Genomic DNA, 17,619 nt, shown 5'->3' on the forward strand with positions numbered 1-17,619 from the left:
AGAGACAGAAACGAGCCGCGAGTTTTCCATGCTAGGACAACAGATCGTAAAAGACTTAAACGTGCCAAGTGGAAGTCTTTTGTTGTGGACTCAGGAGCATCTCAGCATATTTGCAACGATCGAAGCTTGTTTATTTCTTTTGAAGAGGAAATTGGTAATGTACATTTAGCCAATTCACAAGTCTTGCAGTCGCTTGGCAGGGGTACTGTTAAACTTGACTCTTTAAACATTACAATAGCGAACTGCATTTACTGCCCGTCAGTGGACAATTTATTATCAGTAAGGTGTTTTGCTCGTCAAGGCATAACTGTGCGTTTCTTAGTCAATGTGTGAGTTTTTCGATGGGAACAAACGTCTATTATATGCCCGGGAATCTGATGGTTTATATAGACTGTATTTTCGCACCTACTCCCAATCGCCTACAAATTGCAGAGCAGCACAGTCAAGCCAGGGGTTGAGGAATGTAAGGCCTCATTCCGGGTGTGTCCATGAGGCACACAGAATTCTGGGACACCTGAATTTTGCTGATGTAATTAAGACAAAGAATATTGTTAATGGCCTCAACTTAAAACCATGTAAATTTTTTATGCAATGTCTATCCTGTTGCAAGAATAAGATTAAGGTTGCACGCAAGGGTAGATGCTCAGATAGGAAAGTAACTGAGCCATTTGAGCGTGTACATTGTGATTTAGTTGGGCCACTCCCACCATCATTAGGAGGTTCTAAGTACTGGCTTACTCTGATAGACCAGTATAGTAGATATTGTTGGACTTATGCAATAGCTGAGAAGTCCCAAGCATTTGAGAAGTACAAAGTTTTTTGCAACTGGGTAAAAACGCACTTTAACAAACCAATTAAGAACCTATTTTCTGACCGGGGCGGGGAATTTGTTTCTGAGGATTTTGAGAAATTCCTGGAAGCGCAGGGGACTACTCATGAGTTATCTTGCCCCCGAAGTCCCTGGCAAAATGGGCTTGTTGAAGTTGTGCAGCGTGACCTACAGGCAGGGGTTAAAACATATCTGCATGATGCTAATCTGCCCAAAGACTTTTGGGCTGAAGCGCTTAATGCTTTTTGTTATGTTAGAAATCGCAGTTATCATTCTGGTTTAGATGTCACCCCCTATGAGAAGCTGTTTAAAAAACGCCCTAATCTGAAATACCTACGCATTTGGGGTTCAGATGTAATAATGCATTATCCCGCTAAGCAGAAATTGGGTGAACGTAGTGTCCAGGGAAAATTAATGGGCTACCAGCAGGGGGCGTACAGAATTTACATACCAGCAACTGGCAAATTTCATATTACCAGAAGCATGATACAAACTGTAAATTGGAATGGAGTTGCTGTCTTCCAAGATACTGATGGTATAGATAATACTGAGGAAGAAGAGGAAGAAGCAGCAGCAGCAGGAAATGGTGCTTCTGAATTAATGGAAAAAGACAAAAAGTCTGTTGAATCTGATTTGTTTGATGATTTAAAGTCAAAGGCACCCGAGGAGAGGTTAGATTCTCTTGAGTTTTCTGACCGTGAGCTTAGCCTACAGGCATCTCTTCAATCTGACAATGATTTACAACCTGAAACTAGTGGTTCACTTAGTCCCATTAAGTCTGAGGAGTCTGACTCTCCTTCCGGACTGAGACGTTCAGATAGAAAGAGACAGAAGCCACAACGTTTTGCAGATGAACATTTTAATACTGTGTATGCCAATAAGGCAGTTTTTGAGCCAAAAAGCTACAATGATGTTCAGAAATTACCTAAGCAACAAGCTGCAAATTGGTATAAAGCTATGAACTCTGAGATAGCTTCTTTAAAAGAGCATAACACTTGGTCTCTTGTACCACAAACCCCAGATATGAGACTTATTGATTCAAAATGGGTTTATAGAGTTAAAATGAATGACAAAAATGAAGTTGTAAGGTACAAAGCAAGATTAGTTGCTAGGGGTTTTCAACAAATTCCAGGTGAAGATTATGATTTGTGTTATTCACCAAGCGTAAAATATGAAACAGTTAAGCTTTTGTTAAAAGATGCATCACAACGTGGACATTCTGTTTATCACCTAGATATAAAAACTGCATATTTGTTTGCAGACTTAAAAGAACAAATTTTTATGCGTGTTCCTGAAGGCATAGACGCCGCTGAAGGTTTGGTATGCAAATTAAATAAATCCCTTTATGGTCTGCACCAAAGTGGAAGGAATTGGCACCAAACTTTAGCAAAAGAATTGCTGGATATTGGTTTTTCACAAGGAAAGGCAGACAACTGTGTGTTTATAAAGGAAAGGGCAAACTCTGTAACAAAAATATGTGTGTATGTAGATGACGTGCTAATTTCTACAAAAACTAAACAGGAATATGAACTGGTAGTATCACAGTTACAGAAGAAATTTGATGTGGTGGAGTTAGGCATAGCTAAAAATTACTTATCCATGCAAATTGAGAAAGGCAAAAATGGATCTTTTCTGGTTCATCAAACTGCAAAAATTGATGATCTTGTTAAAATGCTATGTTTAGAAAATGCAAATGGCAAGGAAACGCCTATGGTGTGTGGTTTCACCTTTACAGGTGAAGATAAGCCATTTCCTAACAAAACTTTGTATCGTTCTGCTATAGGCAAGCTAAATTTCATTCAAAGAATCTCAAGACCAGATATAACTTATGCTTTTCACTTTCTGGCAAAATTTGTGGAAAAGCCTACTACACAATGTTTCTCTGCTCTTAAGAGAGTGGTAATGTACCTTAAACATACCAAACATTATAGGTTGCAGTTTACATCAAGTATTGACAAAGGTTACACATGAAAAACATGTACAAAGTATGCTTTATGTTTTTGTTCCACAATGATGAACCGCAGGGGAAATGTTGAATGGTTTCTTTAAATGTAAAGGTTCATCATTGTTCCACCTGATGTGTATGTCTTTAAGGGGCCAGAGCAAGGGCCAGAGTAAGATAACGAGACCCAGCTTTACAGCTGTGAAACGTAGCAGGTGCTGCTGAGTTGTATTAGATTAAGGTGTGTCAGCATTTGGGTGTAGTATATAAGGAGCAGCACCTAGCTCTCCCATTACCCTGGGGGATGGGTTGGTGGTTGGGTCTGGTTAATGTACTTAGTGTAAATGGAGTTTTTGTTTTTCTTATTAAAACCTAGTTTAAGTTATTTTTGAGTCCTTTATTATTTTTTAATGCATGGTCTCCCCAGCAAGCTCTCTGCGCTACTAAACTGCAAACAGCCAACAGTCACGTGACATGTCCCACCACCGGCGCTGGGTGAGGAACGGGGAGAACGGCGCTGCTCCATGCTTGGCCTCCTTCTCCGCATGCAGCATCAGGCAGGGAGGAGGAGGCAGAGAGCAGAGCCCAGCTGCCGTGCTCCACCTCCTTCTCCCCATGGCGTGCACTGGGCCCGGGTGGGACATGCGGAGGTCGATCTTTGCCCTCGCTCATCCCAGCCCCCTCCTGGCTTCCGGATGGGGGCTGGGGTGCACAGAGGGTGCCCGGAGGCAGCAGGGGATGTCAGCCCCCTCAATACTGGGGGGGGGGGCTGAGCCCCATGCTTCAAAATATTTAGGGGGCTGGAGCCCCTTGCACCCCTATTCCCGGTGCTGATGCATGGTAGAAAACCTGGGTTCCTCTCCAAGCATACAATCAGAGTGCCATAGCCAGCCTGGCTTTCTGATATGCATGGCCTATACATGATGGCATCTTTCAATATGTGTCTTGTCTGATCATTCAATATATGTCTGTCCAGGGCCAGATTTAGGTTTGATGAGGCCCTCAGCTACTGAAGGTAATGAGGCCCTTTATATGTCCAGCTGTCCTTTGCCAACAACAAATTGTCGCTGTTTTTTGTGTTGAATATATGCCATATGGTAATCTATGGATGTAATAGGTATCTAAAACCATTTGCACATAACAAAATATGTATTTTATCAAAGTAATTGTTGAACTGAAATACAGTTAAGAAGTATATTAATTGTGAGATAATTATTAATACATAATGTTGCTGTATGTAGGTTTTATTTGTTTTTTATCTCATATTTTGGAAATAGGCATCTAGGGTTTTTTTCCTTCAAATTTTTTTGGGGGCCCCAGGAGAGTGAGGCCCTAAGCTATAGCTTTTTTAGCTTATATGTAAATCCGGCACTGTGTTAGACTCATACCCCATTTCATATACGATAGGGACAGACCACATTTAAGTTTGGCTCTGTATAATCAAACCTCCCTGGGCTCCTTTGGGAGGAAAGGCAGGAAATAAATGTGATAAATAAATTAATTTTAACAAACACGTGTCCCAATGCACTTGGAAGGTGGATTTTTCATGGGCAGCTAAACCTCAGACGCGCAGACGCCACGGCAAGGCCAAGTGTGAAGCATAGGAAAGGGGAGGAGCCCATTCTCCGAGGACAGGTTGGGCACAGACCAGGGGCACCACCATGATATGGGGGGGGCGCAGGCTTTTGTTAGAGGGGGTGGAACCTCGAACCTCGAATTTGTATTGATTTGTACTGATGGGGGCAGCTGCCCCCCCAGCCCCCTTGGCTACGCCAAACCCCCTTCTTCTTCCCTACAACTGTTCCACGGAATTGCTCCGTGCCTGAGATAGGGGGCTGAACAAGGGACCTGCTTCCCAGCCCCGCTCAGGTTGGAGCGCACGAGTCGGAAAGCAGCCAAGCAGGGCTAGCAAGGCAGGCGAAGAAGGGGGTCAGGGGTACCAACCTGAATAAAATACTGGGCGTGGCCAGGTAAGCGCCACCCCACATAATCGATCGCAAGAAGCAGCCCACCCACACCATGGGAATGGCAACACCCATCAATTGGGGGGGGGCAGCCCCTTACAATATTTGGGGGGCTCCCATGCCTGGGATGCAACGGGGCTCCTTTCTTCCTCTTCTTCCCTCCCCCGCCCCCGTTTCGAGGGCTCCCCAAATGCCCGGAGCCCGAAGCCTCCTCTCGCTGGACCAGGACTGCCCTCCAGCGCATCCACACGGGGACCTCGTCTCCTGGCGCGCTACTTTCATCCAAAGTCGCTAAGGCAAGCGGGTGGATATCGGGGACGGCAGATCGCCCCGTCTCTCGCTCCTTCCTTTGGGTTCCTCTCTTCGCCGTCTTGGGTTCCCGCCCGGAAAGCTTCGAAGAAAGTAGTGGAGGGAGGAGAAGCCGCTCAAACCTCCGCCCCGCGCTCCGCAGCCGGAGACTCCAGAGGCGGCTGTGGAGCGAGTGCCAGCCGGCCTCGGAAAGATCGCCGCCCAGGCTGCGGAGCGCGGCGGGCAGAGGCTGCGCTGGAAAGCGGCGCAGCAGGCGAAGCGGAGCGCCCGCCGCCCGCCAGGGGTTAATTGAGCGCCCTGCGAGGCGATTGGCTGGAGTCCGGGAGGGATTTGCATGCGCGCCGGAGCCGGGGCGGGCGGGCGGGCGGGAGGGAGGCTCTCCCCGCTTCTCTCCCCCTTCTGGCGGCTTCGCCTCCCCGGCGCGCCTCCCTCCCTCCCTCCCTCCATGCCCGCATTTGGAATGATCAGCCGAGGGAATGAGAGGCGGCGCAGCTCGCCCCCGGCCCTAGGATCCCGCTGGCTCCCGGCGAAGAGGCACCGGCCGCTGGCTATGGGGCAGCGATCCAGCCCTGGGAGCAGCACAAGCGCCACGCAGAGGAACCTGCCGGTACGCTCAGCGGGGAAGGGGGAAGGGGTGGGGGGTCTGGAGGCTGCCCTGCGCGTCTCTTTGCGCTTCTTTGGGATCGTTTTCGAGGAAAGGTGCGCAAGATCGGACGCTTCGAGCCGAAGTCGGGCGGGAGCGAGCAAGGAAACTTCGCTCGTGGGGAAGCGGCACGACAAATGTAGCGCTTTAGGAGTGTAGAAATGATGGTAAAAGGGGGTGGGAGGCGCTGGAGCAGGTGTAAAAAGAGAGGCGGCAGAAGCAACAGTTTCAGGAGGCAAGGCTGCTAGTTCTGTATCTGTCTTTTAACGGCGCGATCCTGTAGCTATCCAGAGTAAGTCACGACGGTGATGAGAGGAGGATTGATAACAACAGCTCAAGGCTGCAATCCTGTGCATTTATTTGGGAGGTGGTGTTGCAGCAGGATCCTATTATGCTGATTTACTTTGAAGTGTGTGCGCACTGGGTAAAGACCCTCAGCGAGCCCTTCTTGAGAGTCAGCGGGCATACAATCAGAGCTGTGCATGAGAAAAAGCAGATGAGGCCAGGAGGACCACTGTGTGTGCTCAAAGGAACTCAGAAAAGGACCCCCCCCCCACCCAATCCTTAAATTAAGGTCTGCAAGCTCCCAGGAGTGTGATAGTTCTAACAGAGAATGAAAGGGACCATGTGTGACAAGATTCTTCCAGTATTGTGGCTTTAAAAGGGACCGAGGAGGATGCACATGTGTGGCCATTCCTAGTCACTTGCTTATTTCAGTGGATCTTATTCTCGAGAAATTGTTCTTTGGGTTGAAGACACGTTTGTTTAACTTCGGGGGAAGGGACCCATGAAGTCAAAGCAGCAGTGGCTAACATTTCTGTCAGTGCCCAGTAAGCTGCGATGAGCTGTGGCTGCATATGGTTTTGTGTCATCTCCCAGTAGGGAAGGTGAAAGGGTTAATTTGTGGCAAAGGCATCTTAGATGACCATATCTGGCAAAGGACAGCCGTTCCTAGATCTGCTGGACAAACGGAGCCAACTCTGTTACTAATCTGAAGAAGAGAGGATGGTACCTGCAGTCTTGCATAATCAAAAGCAATGTTTCTATATGTAGAGAGAGTATATTGTATTTTTCACTTCCATATATATATATATATATATATATATATGTGAAAAATACAAAATTAAGCAGTGATGCATTTTATGCAGAGAACGATGGTTTATGCTTTTGTTCCTAGGTGGCTGCCCACTGTTTTGTTTTCACTCACAATGTGTTTATGGCTTGACAAAGATGCTAATACAATTGAGATAGTGAGGAAACTGAAGATGAAGTTTAAATATGCTTCTGTTTCTCCCACCCTTTATGGCATTGTATAGTGATCTAGACTGCAGCATGGGGATTTATAGGAACAAACATGTGGTTTTGAGCATATACATATACTGCTTCTTTTTAACGAATTCTTTGACTGTTTTATTGAGGAAACTAATAGTTAAGGGTAAACGGGATGACAACTCTTCATTTATTGATGGTGAGTTTGGGGACTTCATGTTTCAGGCTGGTGGTTGTATGCAACAGAAGGAGATGGTGATCTATTTAGACTGAAGACTGGCACTAAGTATTGGGAGGGTGTAGAGGTCAAAAATATGAGGCAGGTGGAAATTTTTCAGGAGGATGTACTCAGATGGTGGATTTGTGTAGGCTGGATTGTTAATTCGGTAGGAATTCTGAAGATAATGGTCCAATGCAAGGTCTTGCACAGAAAGACCTCTTTTGGGGGGCAAAATGGAGAGGGGGTGATTAAACTGATGCTCTCAGATGGACATGCCATTCGCTAACCTCACGTGCATCTCTTTCCTCAGAACTTATTCATTTTCCTGCTCTTCCTTGGACCTTTCAACTGCTTTGCAAGCTATAGTCGTGCCACTGAACTTTTCTACAGCATCAATGAAGGGCTGCCCTCCGGGTTCCTGATCGGGAATCTAGCCCAGGATTTACAGGTCCAGGCAACATCAGAGGGAGAGGGAGAGGCCACAGTAGAGGGGAAGCAGCAGCCTCAGCAATGGGGGAAAACCCCTCTCTCCTTCAGCCTTGCCTCCCAGGGATTAGGAGGTCAGTATGTGAACCTGGACAACCAGACTGGAGAACTGCGCACCTCCGCAAAGGAGATTGACCGGGAGGCGCTCTGCACAGAGGATAATGTTGGCTCTAGTGTGGTTGCCTCCTCCTCCTCCTCCCCAGTACCATCTTCTGAGTCGTGCTTGCTCTTGCTGGATGTTATGGTGTTGCCTCAGGAGTATTTCCGCCTTGTCAAGGTGAAGATTGCCATCCACGATGTCAATGACAATGCCCCGTGCTTTCCCATGCCACAGATCCACCTCTTTGTGCCTGAGAACTCACCAGTCAACACCCGTTTAGCTATAGAGCATCCGGCAGTTGACCCAGACATGGGCAGCAACGGGGTCCAGACATACCACCTGCAAGATGACTTTGGGGTTTTTACATTGGATGTGGAGGAAAATGAAAGTGGGGAAAGAACGCCTTACCTGATTGTCATGGGTGCCTTGGACAGAGAGGCCAGAGACAAATATATTACCCTCATAACTGCAGAGGATGGAGGAGTGCCTCCACTGGTGGGCAGTGCCACCCTCACTATTGGCATCAGTGACATCAACGACAACTGCCCACAGTTCAATGAGACCCAGATCAATGTCACAGTTTTTGGGAATTCTAGTATTGGGTTGCCCATAGCCTCTGTCCATGCTGTGGATGTGGATCAGGGAATCAATGCAGAGATCACATATTCCTACAGCCAGAAGGTTTCTCAGTCCTCCCGCACTTTGTTTCATCTTGATGAAAGCACAGGTGTTATCAAGCTCTCCAAGAGGATTAATGGTGACACTCCTCGTCTCCATCGGTTGAGCGTATTAGCCAACGGTCCCGGTTGTATCCCTGCAGTGATCACTGTGTTAATATCCATCATCAAAGTCACAATGAGACCTCCTGAAGTGATTCCTCGTTTTATAGCTAATGAAGTAGAAGGGGTGGTTTACCTGAGGGAATTAGAGCCTGTTAACACACCGATAGCATTTTTTACCATAAAAGATCCAGACGAAAAATACAAAGTGGATTGCTATTTGGATGGTGACGGCCCATTCAGGTTGACACCATACAAACCATATCACAATGAGTACTTGCTGGAGACTACAAAACCATTGGATTATGAGGCTCAACAGTTCTATGAAGTATCAGTGATCGCATGGAATACTGAAGGATTCCATGTCAATAAAATAGTGAAAGTGCAGGTTCTGGATGATAATGACAATTCACCTGTTTTTTCTCAAACACTGATAGAATTATCAATTGAAGAAAATAATGTCCCCAATGCTTTTTTGACCAAGCTACATGCAACAGATGCTGACAGTGGAGAAAGAGGGCAGGTGTCTTATTTCCTAGGGCCTGAAGCCCCTTCATATTTTGCTTTAGATAAAGTCACAGGAGTTTTGACAGTTTCCACCCAGCTGGACAGAGAAGAGAGAGAAAAATACCGCTACACAGTTAAAGCAGTAGATTCTGGAGTACCAGCCCGAGAATCAATAGCCACAGTTACCATCTCTGTACTGGATAAAAATGACAACAGTCCAAGATTTATCAACAAGGATTTTAGTTTTTTTGTGCCAGAGAATTTTCCAGGCTTTGGGGAAATTGGAGTTATAAGTGTCACTGATGCAGATATAGGGCAGAATGGCTGGGTAGCACTTTCTGTTGTAAATGGAAGTGACATCTTTGTTATAGACACTGGCAAAGGAGTGCTAAGAGCTAAGGTCTCTCTAGACAGGGAACAGCAGAGCTCATACATCTTATGGGTTGAAGCAGTTGATGGAGGTGATCCGGCCTTGTCCTCGACTGCAAAAATAACTGTCCTTTTGCTGGACATCAATGATAACCCACCCTTGGTCTTGTTTCCGCAGTCCAACATGTCTTACCTCCTAGTCCTCCCTTCTACTCTACCTGGCTCTCCTATCACAGAAGTTTATGCTGTAGATAATGATACCGGCATGAATGCAGTCATAGCATACAGCATCATAGGGAGAAGAGGTCCCCGGCCAGACTCCTTTAAGATTGACCCCAAGACAGGCAACATCACGCTGGAGGAGTCACTAATGCAAAACGACTATGGCCTTTATCGGCTTCTTGTTAAGGTTAGTGATCATGGTTACCCAGAACCTCTGCATTCAACAGTTATGGTGAATCTCTTTGTCAATGACACTGTGAGCAACGAGAGCTATATTGAAAGCCTTTTAAGAAAGGAACCTGATATTAACGTCGAGGAAAAAGAACCACAAATCTCTATAGAACCCACACACAAAAGAGTAGAATCAGCATCTTGCATGCCTACCTTAGTGGTCCTGTCAGTGATAAGCTTGTGTTCAATAACATTGGTAACTGGGATGGGTATTTACATCTGCCTAAGGAGAGGAAGAAAGTACCACAGAGGAGACGAAACTTTGGAAGTACAAATCCCATTAAATGGAAGAATTGATCTTCATATGCTGGAGAAAAGGCCTGTGGAAATTTCCAATATCTGATGGCTTCAAATGGATAATCTCAACTAAAACCTAATAATTCTGAATAGTGATAAAGTTCCCAGATACAGGATTGTCAGCAGTAGCTACAATGAAGGACTACTGATTTATAACTTATTATAATTGTAAATACTGTAGCTGTCTACAGCTTTTTTCAGTGAAAAGAAAAAGAAAATCAAATTCATTGTACAGCTTTTTTATGAAACCATAGTGCTAACAGCTCATAACTTGTCTGTGTAGACTTGGTCATCACAAGACCCACCCATAAATTAAGTCAGTATTCATAAAGTGAAAGGTAAGACAATGACAAATTTATTGTTAAATTCTTTTTCATTCCTAAGTCATTTTTTACCACAAGAGGGCAACATCTGCCATTCCTGTAAATGAGTCTGTTTAAAAGAAAATGAAAAGTATATTTTAAAACATTGTTTTTCTAAAGGGGAAAAATAAACAAAATAAAAGTATGGGTTTGAGGTATAATAATTATATGCTCTATTGTATATACAAGAAGTTGACAAGAAAATATGCACTGGTAAATCAAACAGAATGTTTTATTACCTCAGATGATTAAATATATAAATCTCCCTCTATATAGGAACGGCATTAACAAGAAGTGCAATTTGTTGAGGGTACCCATTATCCCCTTGTGAGGTTACGGACAGAAATTAGATGTTCACTTTCACCTCAATATGGAGAACAAACATTATAAATTGCTTCAGCAGTATTTTGATCAGTATCTCTTGGGACAAATAAAATAAATATGCCATCTGGGATGCGAACGAGTCCAGGTGTACACAGGGCAGAAAAGGGTTTCTGTTGCCAATTTCCCTGACATAACACTTCTTGAAACTTTTGGGATGCCTCTGTGCAAGATTTCCCCAAGCCTTCAAGAGGTTTGAGTACCTGCCACTAGAATCTAAAGTACAACAGCCTGTTCCTATGCATAGTTACCTGAGCTAAATGAGGCTTTCTCCTCAAGTAAGAGTGCACAAGGCTGTAGACTAAGTGCAGCAAAGTAAGGGAGCAGTGAAATGCCAGTTATTTCTAAGGATCAATTTCTATTACTTGAGAGTAAGAGAGCCTGATAACCATCATGCCGACTCCATCAAGACTATCTGCATGTGGAAAATGTTTCCATGCATGCATTGTCCTTATGGGCCTTGAACCTTAAATACAAAAAGATGTGACAGGGAGAAATTCTACATTCCGCTCATCCACTCACTACTAAACTGCTGATTCCAGACACCCCTCTTGCTCCAAATAGGTGAATAACGGTGTCAGAGGCAGAGCTTACAATGCTTCTCATCTACTGAGGCCTGCAGGAGAGATCCTTGTGTGCAGCTCCCACTGCCTGCAAATATCTCTGGACTGGGGCCCACGATCAATATCCCTCCATTTCAGAATATTATAGTTCCATCTACCACCACCCCAACTAATTTTGTTGTTGTTGTTGATCTAGTGATCCCTAGTTGTTGTTAATAATGCTTTGTAGTTTCAATGATCTATCAGTAGTATTCCATCACTTTGGTTGTATAATTTTTCTTCTTTTTTTTTTAAAAAAGCAATGTTTCTGAATTAGATATCTCATATTGAAACAAAAATTATTGGTCATATGAACCTTTGGTTTTTTAAATTTGGGCTCTTGCTATTCTCTCAATGGGTATTTTATGTGAGAGAACAGCAGCTAATTACTGACTCTTGGCTCCCTTCCTTTTCATTAGCTTAGTCTTTTCGATCATGCCCATAACTTTCCTTCATAAAGCCAGTGACATATCTTCCCAGAACTGACACCTGCCTGTCTCTGCATTTACACAGCAGAGGGGTTATCAGCAATGCACACCTTTAACAATGATTGCAAAAAGCAAAACTTTCATGCCAGATGTCTCCATCAAATCTAGCTGTGTAAAACAAGGCAAATGAGTGCTCTGCTTAGAACTGACACTTTTATTGAGTTCTGACAATATGTCTGTACTGTACCAAAAGTGTTTATATGTCTGCAAATAAAAACTCTATATTTTCATAATATTTATCTGTTTTTTTATGGAACCTACATGCCTACCTACCTACACACTATGTCTGTGGATATGTATACATTAAAAGGGGGGGATATGTATCTCAGAGATGCTCAAAAGGATGAAAGTTTGGTATTATGTGAGCTCAACATGTTTACGTTCAAGGGAGCCTCTTCAGGGGCTGGCTCATCTGTTTCTTTATAGGTTTTCTTGAGCGGAAACATGTTGGGCTACCATAATAGTGAACATTCAGCCTTTCCAGCATCTCTGAGATACACATCTCCCTTTTTTTGTATTTACAGCCCTAGATGTTTCCTGTTTTCTCTCTCTCTGTGTGTGTGTGTCTGTGTGTGTACACACACAAACGTTTACAATGTACTTTGCAGTATATGAAATGTCACTGAATACAATCCAATGTAACTTTCCATAAATATTATTTTCTTATACATCAGTCTGTGAAATCAAAGAGCTAGGTTTAGATAAACTGTCAGAATATTTACTATGGTCTTGGACAAATCAAGCAAAGAAAATATAAATATGCAGAAAACTAGATTTGTCAGTCATCTCTCTACACCATCCTACATGTGGGGCTTATGAGTGCAGGGTGGCACTGAAACACCAGTAGGAATAGCAGCTGCTGGAGCAGGACAAGGTTTGGATGTTTCCAAGAGCCAGTGCACACATTCAGCTATGCCCCTTGATTTCCCATCACCTGAGAATGCAAAGCTGGAAGTATGAATTGATTCCAGTGAAAAGGAATTGTGTGCAAAATGAAGTGAGATAATCCAGAAGTTATCTCTGTAGTTTTTGACTCTGATGGTTCAGTTCACACATCTAAGTCACTGGTTTAGACTGCAGTTATGAAATCTTGAGCAATGGGCCTAAGTTGGATAGATTGCTCCTCGGTCCTTTTCAGTTCTATTATTTTACATGGGTCATGACATCAGTTGGTTACAAACGTCACATATGTTGACTGTGGGATAACTCTGTGTGCTGGGAGGCTTCCACGCAACTGGTTTTCCACTTGTTCAGGGTTCCAGCTTATGCAAAGCTCTACATTCATAGGTCTTGATAGGTTGACTTTGGGGTTGAGGTCAGTGAACCACACCCAGTAACAGAGCAGAGCGAGCAGCAAGGCTCTTTCAGTGCATAGAGCCCTCTTCACACATATAATGTGCAAAGGGAACTTTTCTAACTTGGTAATCCTAGATTTCCTTACTTGGGAATAAGGCTCACTCTGATCGGAGGAGCTTCCATGTAATTAGGATTGCACTGTTGCTTACGGCTCTTCATTGGGCGTCAGCATTGCCTTTGTTCCTTTTGTAGGTACTATTCAAGATGATCAACTGATCTTTAGCTAGTTTTCAATCCAGGGCAACAAGCTCTTACGCTAAAGAGAATGTTGGTAGGGCCTGCTATAGCCTGCATTGGGATACAGTTGCTCCTGGTATCAGCATTTGCACTCTCGGGTGCTAGATGCTGGAGAGAGTGTTAAAATGCTGGGGGCCATCCACAATGCAAGTTTCAAACCAAGGGAACAAGGCATAGCAAAGTTGTGTCAAAGGAGGCACGATGCCTTGGCTAAAATGGAGCAAAATGTGCAGATAAAGTGGATAGAAGCTGTCTCTAAAAGTTGGCATGCTTTTGTAAATAGTCTGTTGTGTGGTCTATGGGGGAACTGTGGCGCTCAGGTGGTAGCTGGACTCCATCATCTCTCACCACCAGCCATGCTGCCTGCAGCTAATGGGAGTTGAAGTCCAACAACATCTGGAAGCCCAGAGGTTCCCCAGTGTTTGCTTACCAGTGTTCCCTACCCTCTCCTAAATCCCATGGTTCCAATGAGTTTATATGGCCATAAAGTACAGAGCTGCAGCATGCATGACTTAGTAGTGGTGTGGAAGTAACACCCTAAGTTGTACAGTTTAGACATTTCTCTGATGGTGACAGTGTGCTCAGTGTAAGCTCAGAGTCAATTGTATGATATTTTATTTCATAATCAGTTCTGTTAAGCAATGACTATTTCAGTTTACTTGGTCAACAGTCCATAAACCTCCAATACAGTGCACAGTTATCGAGGCAGCCCTAGTGAGAGGGAGGGCAATATTTTTCCCTTTAGAATGAGAATATAACAGAACCAGTGAACAATCAGAAATAAATATTCAGACAATTTCGATTCAGAAATCACTTTAATAATTGTAACCTATGTTTTCTGTGATCTCTGGGTTGGAGTTTGCCATTAAAATTAAGATACAGAATTCAACTGAGTTCTTCAAGTAGAGAGAAAATACTGGGGAGATAAAAAGGGGAAACTTAAATCCCTATAAAAATTGTAGTTCAGGAGAACATGGTCTAACTCTTCAACTAAACTTCTTTTGTAAGAAATCTGAGTTCCATGGCAGTCTAGTAAATCAACCTCCCAACTGCTGATAGCAAAGCATTGAACCTAGCTGTGAAAATTATCTCCTCTGGGAATAGTTTGGTTAAAAATGGGCATGAGTACTGATGGGATGATGTTGTGCTAAATGGGCATGACTACTAGACCCGCAAGGCCAAAGTAAGTGTTTGCTTACTTACACATGCAGCTCTTCTGTCAAATGTTCTTGCTGATTTTACCCGTGTTTTCCAAAGGTACACTTACATAAAGTGCTCGTCTCCTTTTAGGGGACTGTGGCATTTCTTACAGCACAAAACATGTGAGAGAAGCAAGGGATCCTGCACTTCTTTGAGCCAAAGCAATAGCAGAAATGCTGTGCCTCAGTGCAAGAGACCATGCTTGCAAAACCTCCCAGCTTTGATCCCTGGCATCTCCAGTTAAGGCTCAGAAAGACTCCAACCACAGAGCCACTGCAGTTGATGGAGACCAGGGGTAGCAAGTGTGCTGTTCTCCAAATATTGCTGGACTACAGCTCCCATCAGCTGCAGCCAGCATAGCCAAGAGGGGAAAGGAGATGAAGCTCAGCAACATCCAGGGAGCATGGTGTTGACTGTGCCTGATGCAGACGGCACTGCATTAGATGGACCAGTGGTCGGACTCAGTAAAAGGCTGATTCTGATGTTAGTGGAGTGAGACCCCTGCATCTGCAAAAATGGAGAATTGTGCTTATTCTATAGAAACAACAACAACAATAATAATTATATATCTGAAGGTGCAGGGGTTCTCTTCTGTAAAATACCAGTCCAAAAGCAAACTTCAGTACACTAATGTTCAATCAAATCTGTTGGTAGTGTGAACATTGGACTTATTGCCAAGGTATAAGTTGATCAGACAGGCTGCTTTGGCTGTGAGGCTGGGTTTTTGTTTTTTGTTTTGTTAATCTATACGAGTTAAGAAAAGCATTTACAGCAGTGCACTGGCAGGTCATGCAAACAATGGACTTATTATTATTAATAATAATAATAATAAAAACAATAACAACTATATTTATACTCCACCTTTTTCTCTGATGGGACTCAGGGTGGCTTACAGATAAAAACAAGAATTGTGGGGGAACTAGTTGCTTCTGTGCTGAATCAGGTTTCTAATGTTTAGTTTCTTTAGAAAACTGAATCTCCTTTACTGTTGTATTGGCAAATTTGTAACCCCATAAAAGTTACTCAGTTTGCATCGGCTGCAGCAATGATCAAAGTTAATGTTGTTAAATCAAATGTAGCATGTTGTTATGGTGATCTTTAACAGAGGAAGGTCATCGTGGCTATGTCTGCCTACTCATGTATAGTTCTTGCATTGAATGTACTTTAACATTTTTTTTTGTTTTGATGTGGAAATTTATTATTCTGACCTTACTAAAAATAAACTGGCTTTTTTTCTAATGAAAAAGAGAGGTCCTGGGGCTCAAACTGCCTGGCAGCTCTACCCTCAAATCCTGAATTCTTGCTCCTTCACCGTACAAGTATTTATTTATTAGAATTCTATGCTGCCCTTCCTCCCAAAGGAGCTCAAGGCAGCAAATGCATCAGTGATAAAACAATTAAAAATTGTTTCAAAACAATTTTAATAATCTAAAAATTATTTTAAAACAATTTAAATCATCTAAAAAACATGTAAAATAATAATGCACTCTCCCAGCTTAAAATTTCAATCGATTTCCATGCCAGGAACAGAAACTTTCAGCTATCAAATGCCTGAGTAAACAATAATATTTTTAACTTCCTCTCAAAATTTAAGAATGGGGAAAACAGACACACCTCACTAAGGAGGGCATTCCACAAATGGGGAAACTGCAGCTGGGAAGACTGTCTGATGGGTGAATGGCAACTGTGCCTCTCTGAATGATTTTAGGGCTGAGATGGTTTATTCTGGAGAAGGTGCTCTTTTAGGTGCTTGAGTCCTCCTGAGTCATTAAGGTGTTTCTATGCTAGTACTAATATCATGAATGGCAGAGGAGCTGGCTGGCAGCCAGAGCAGGGCTTTCAGGACCTGTGACACGTGGTCACATGGGTTGCTTCGGTTAGCAGCCACATTCTGCTCTAGTTGGAGCCTCAGGACCATCTTCAAGGGTGACACCTCCCCCCCACCCCAATACTGTACACTTTACAGTAGTCACCAGAACATTTACAGTTGAGGCCGGATGAGTATAGCAATGTGGGAGGTGCATTCCATACATGCTCAGATGCTTTATAAAGTGGGGCCATGCAATTCACAATAGGTTGATGCTCCAACTCAACTCAAATTATTACACACACACACACACACACACACACACACACACACACACACACCCCGGGCATTCTCAATTGCCTGTGAAACGCAATAATAAAAACCACATTTCTCTGGACTTTGATAAAGTCCAGGGTGTCCTGACAGAAATTATTGTCCAAATGTTATTGTCAAAAGAGCACAGATATGGTAATGTAAGTTCAAAATCTTCCCACTCCCTGCTTTTATAGATGCCTTGTGAAAGTGCATCTGCCAAAGCAATCTTGTTGGCTGAGTTGACACAAAACTAAGCACACCATACATTAAATATCACAATATCCAGTTAGCAACCTGAGAGCTACCAAGCATGCTTTTTGTCTGGTTTAATAAAAAATTGGATTGAGTCAATCTTTGCACTGCAAAACACACTATAGCACTCCCATGCAACATTTATCTGAACCAGAATCTTTAATTAAATAAGAGAAACAACAAGCAGTAGGCTGTAAACCAAGTAATAGAGGACAACAGAAATTTAGTTCAGATCCTCTGGATTGTTGTTTTCTGCCCCCAACTCTTTACACAAGAGTTATATTCTGAAATGTATTCATCATTGTGATGGACTCACATGTGTGTCCACACAAGCAAGTGCAGAGAGGTTTATATATTGTAAGAGGTCCTAGATAAAGTGAATCTGTGCTCAGATAAAACTGAACATGCACATGATGAAGATCTCTGTGTCATCAAGGTCAAGCTTGATAGTG

The 17,619-nt window shown here is 43.5% G+C and overlaps 2 protein-coding genes across 2 annotated transcripts in view; one reads left to right on the top strand and one right to left on the bottom strand.

Annotated features, from left to right (window-relative positions):
- Positions 1-17,619, bottom strand: part of LOC128412411 (EPM2A-interacting protein 1-like) — a 200,753-nt gene that overhangs the window by 143,177 nt on the left and 39,957 nt on the right. The gene's annotated exons all lie outside the window — the stretch shown is intronic.
- PCDH20 (protocadherin 20) lies at positions 5,505-12,233 on the top strand. Its single transcript, XM_053384706.1, has 2 exons — positions 5,505-5,651; positions 7,487-12,233. The coding sequence occupies exons 1-2, from the start codon at positions 5,505-5,507 to the stop codon at positions 10,211-10,213; spliced, it is 2,874 nt and encodes a 957-aa protein (XP_053240681.1). The 3' UTR covers positions 10,214-12,233.

Source organism: Podarcis raffonei, chromosome 4 (assembly GCF_027172205.1).
Source record: "Podarcis raffonei isolate rPodRaf1 chromosome 4, rPodRaf1.pri, whole genome shotgun sequence".
In the NCBI taxonomy this organism is placed as follows: domain Eukaryota; kingdom Metazoa; phylum Chordata; class Lepidosauria; order Squamata; family Lacertidae; genus Podarcis; species Podarcis raffonei.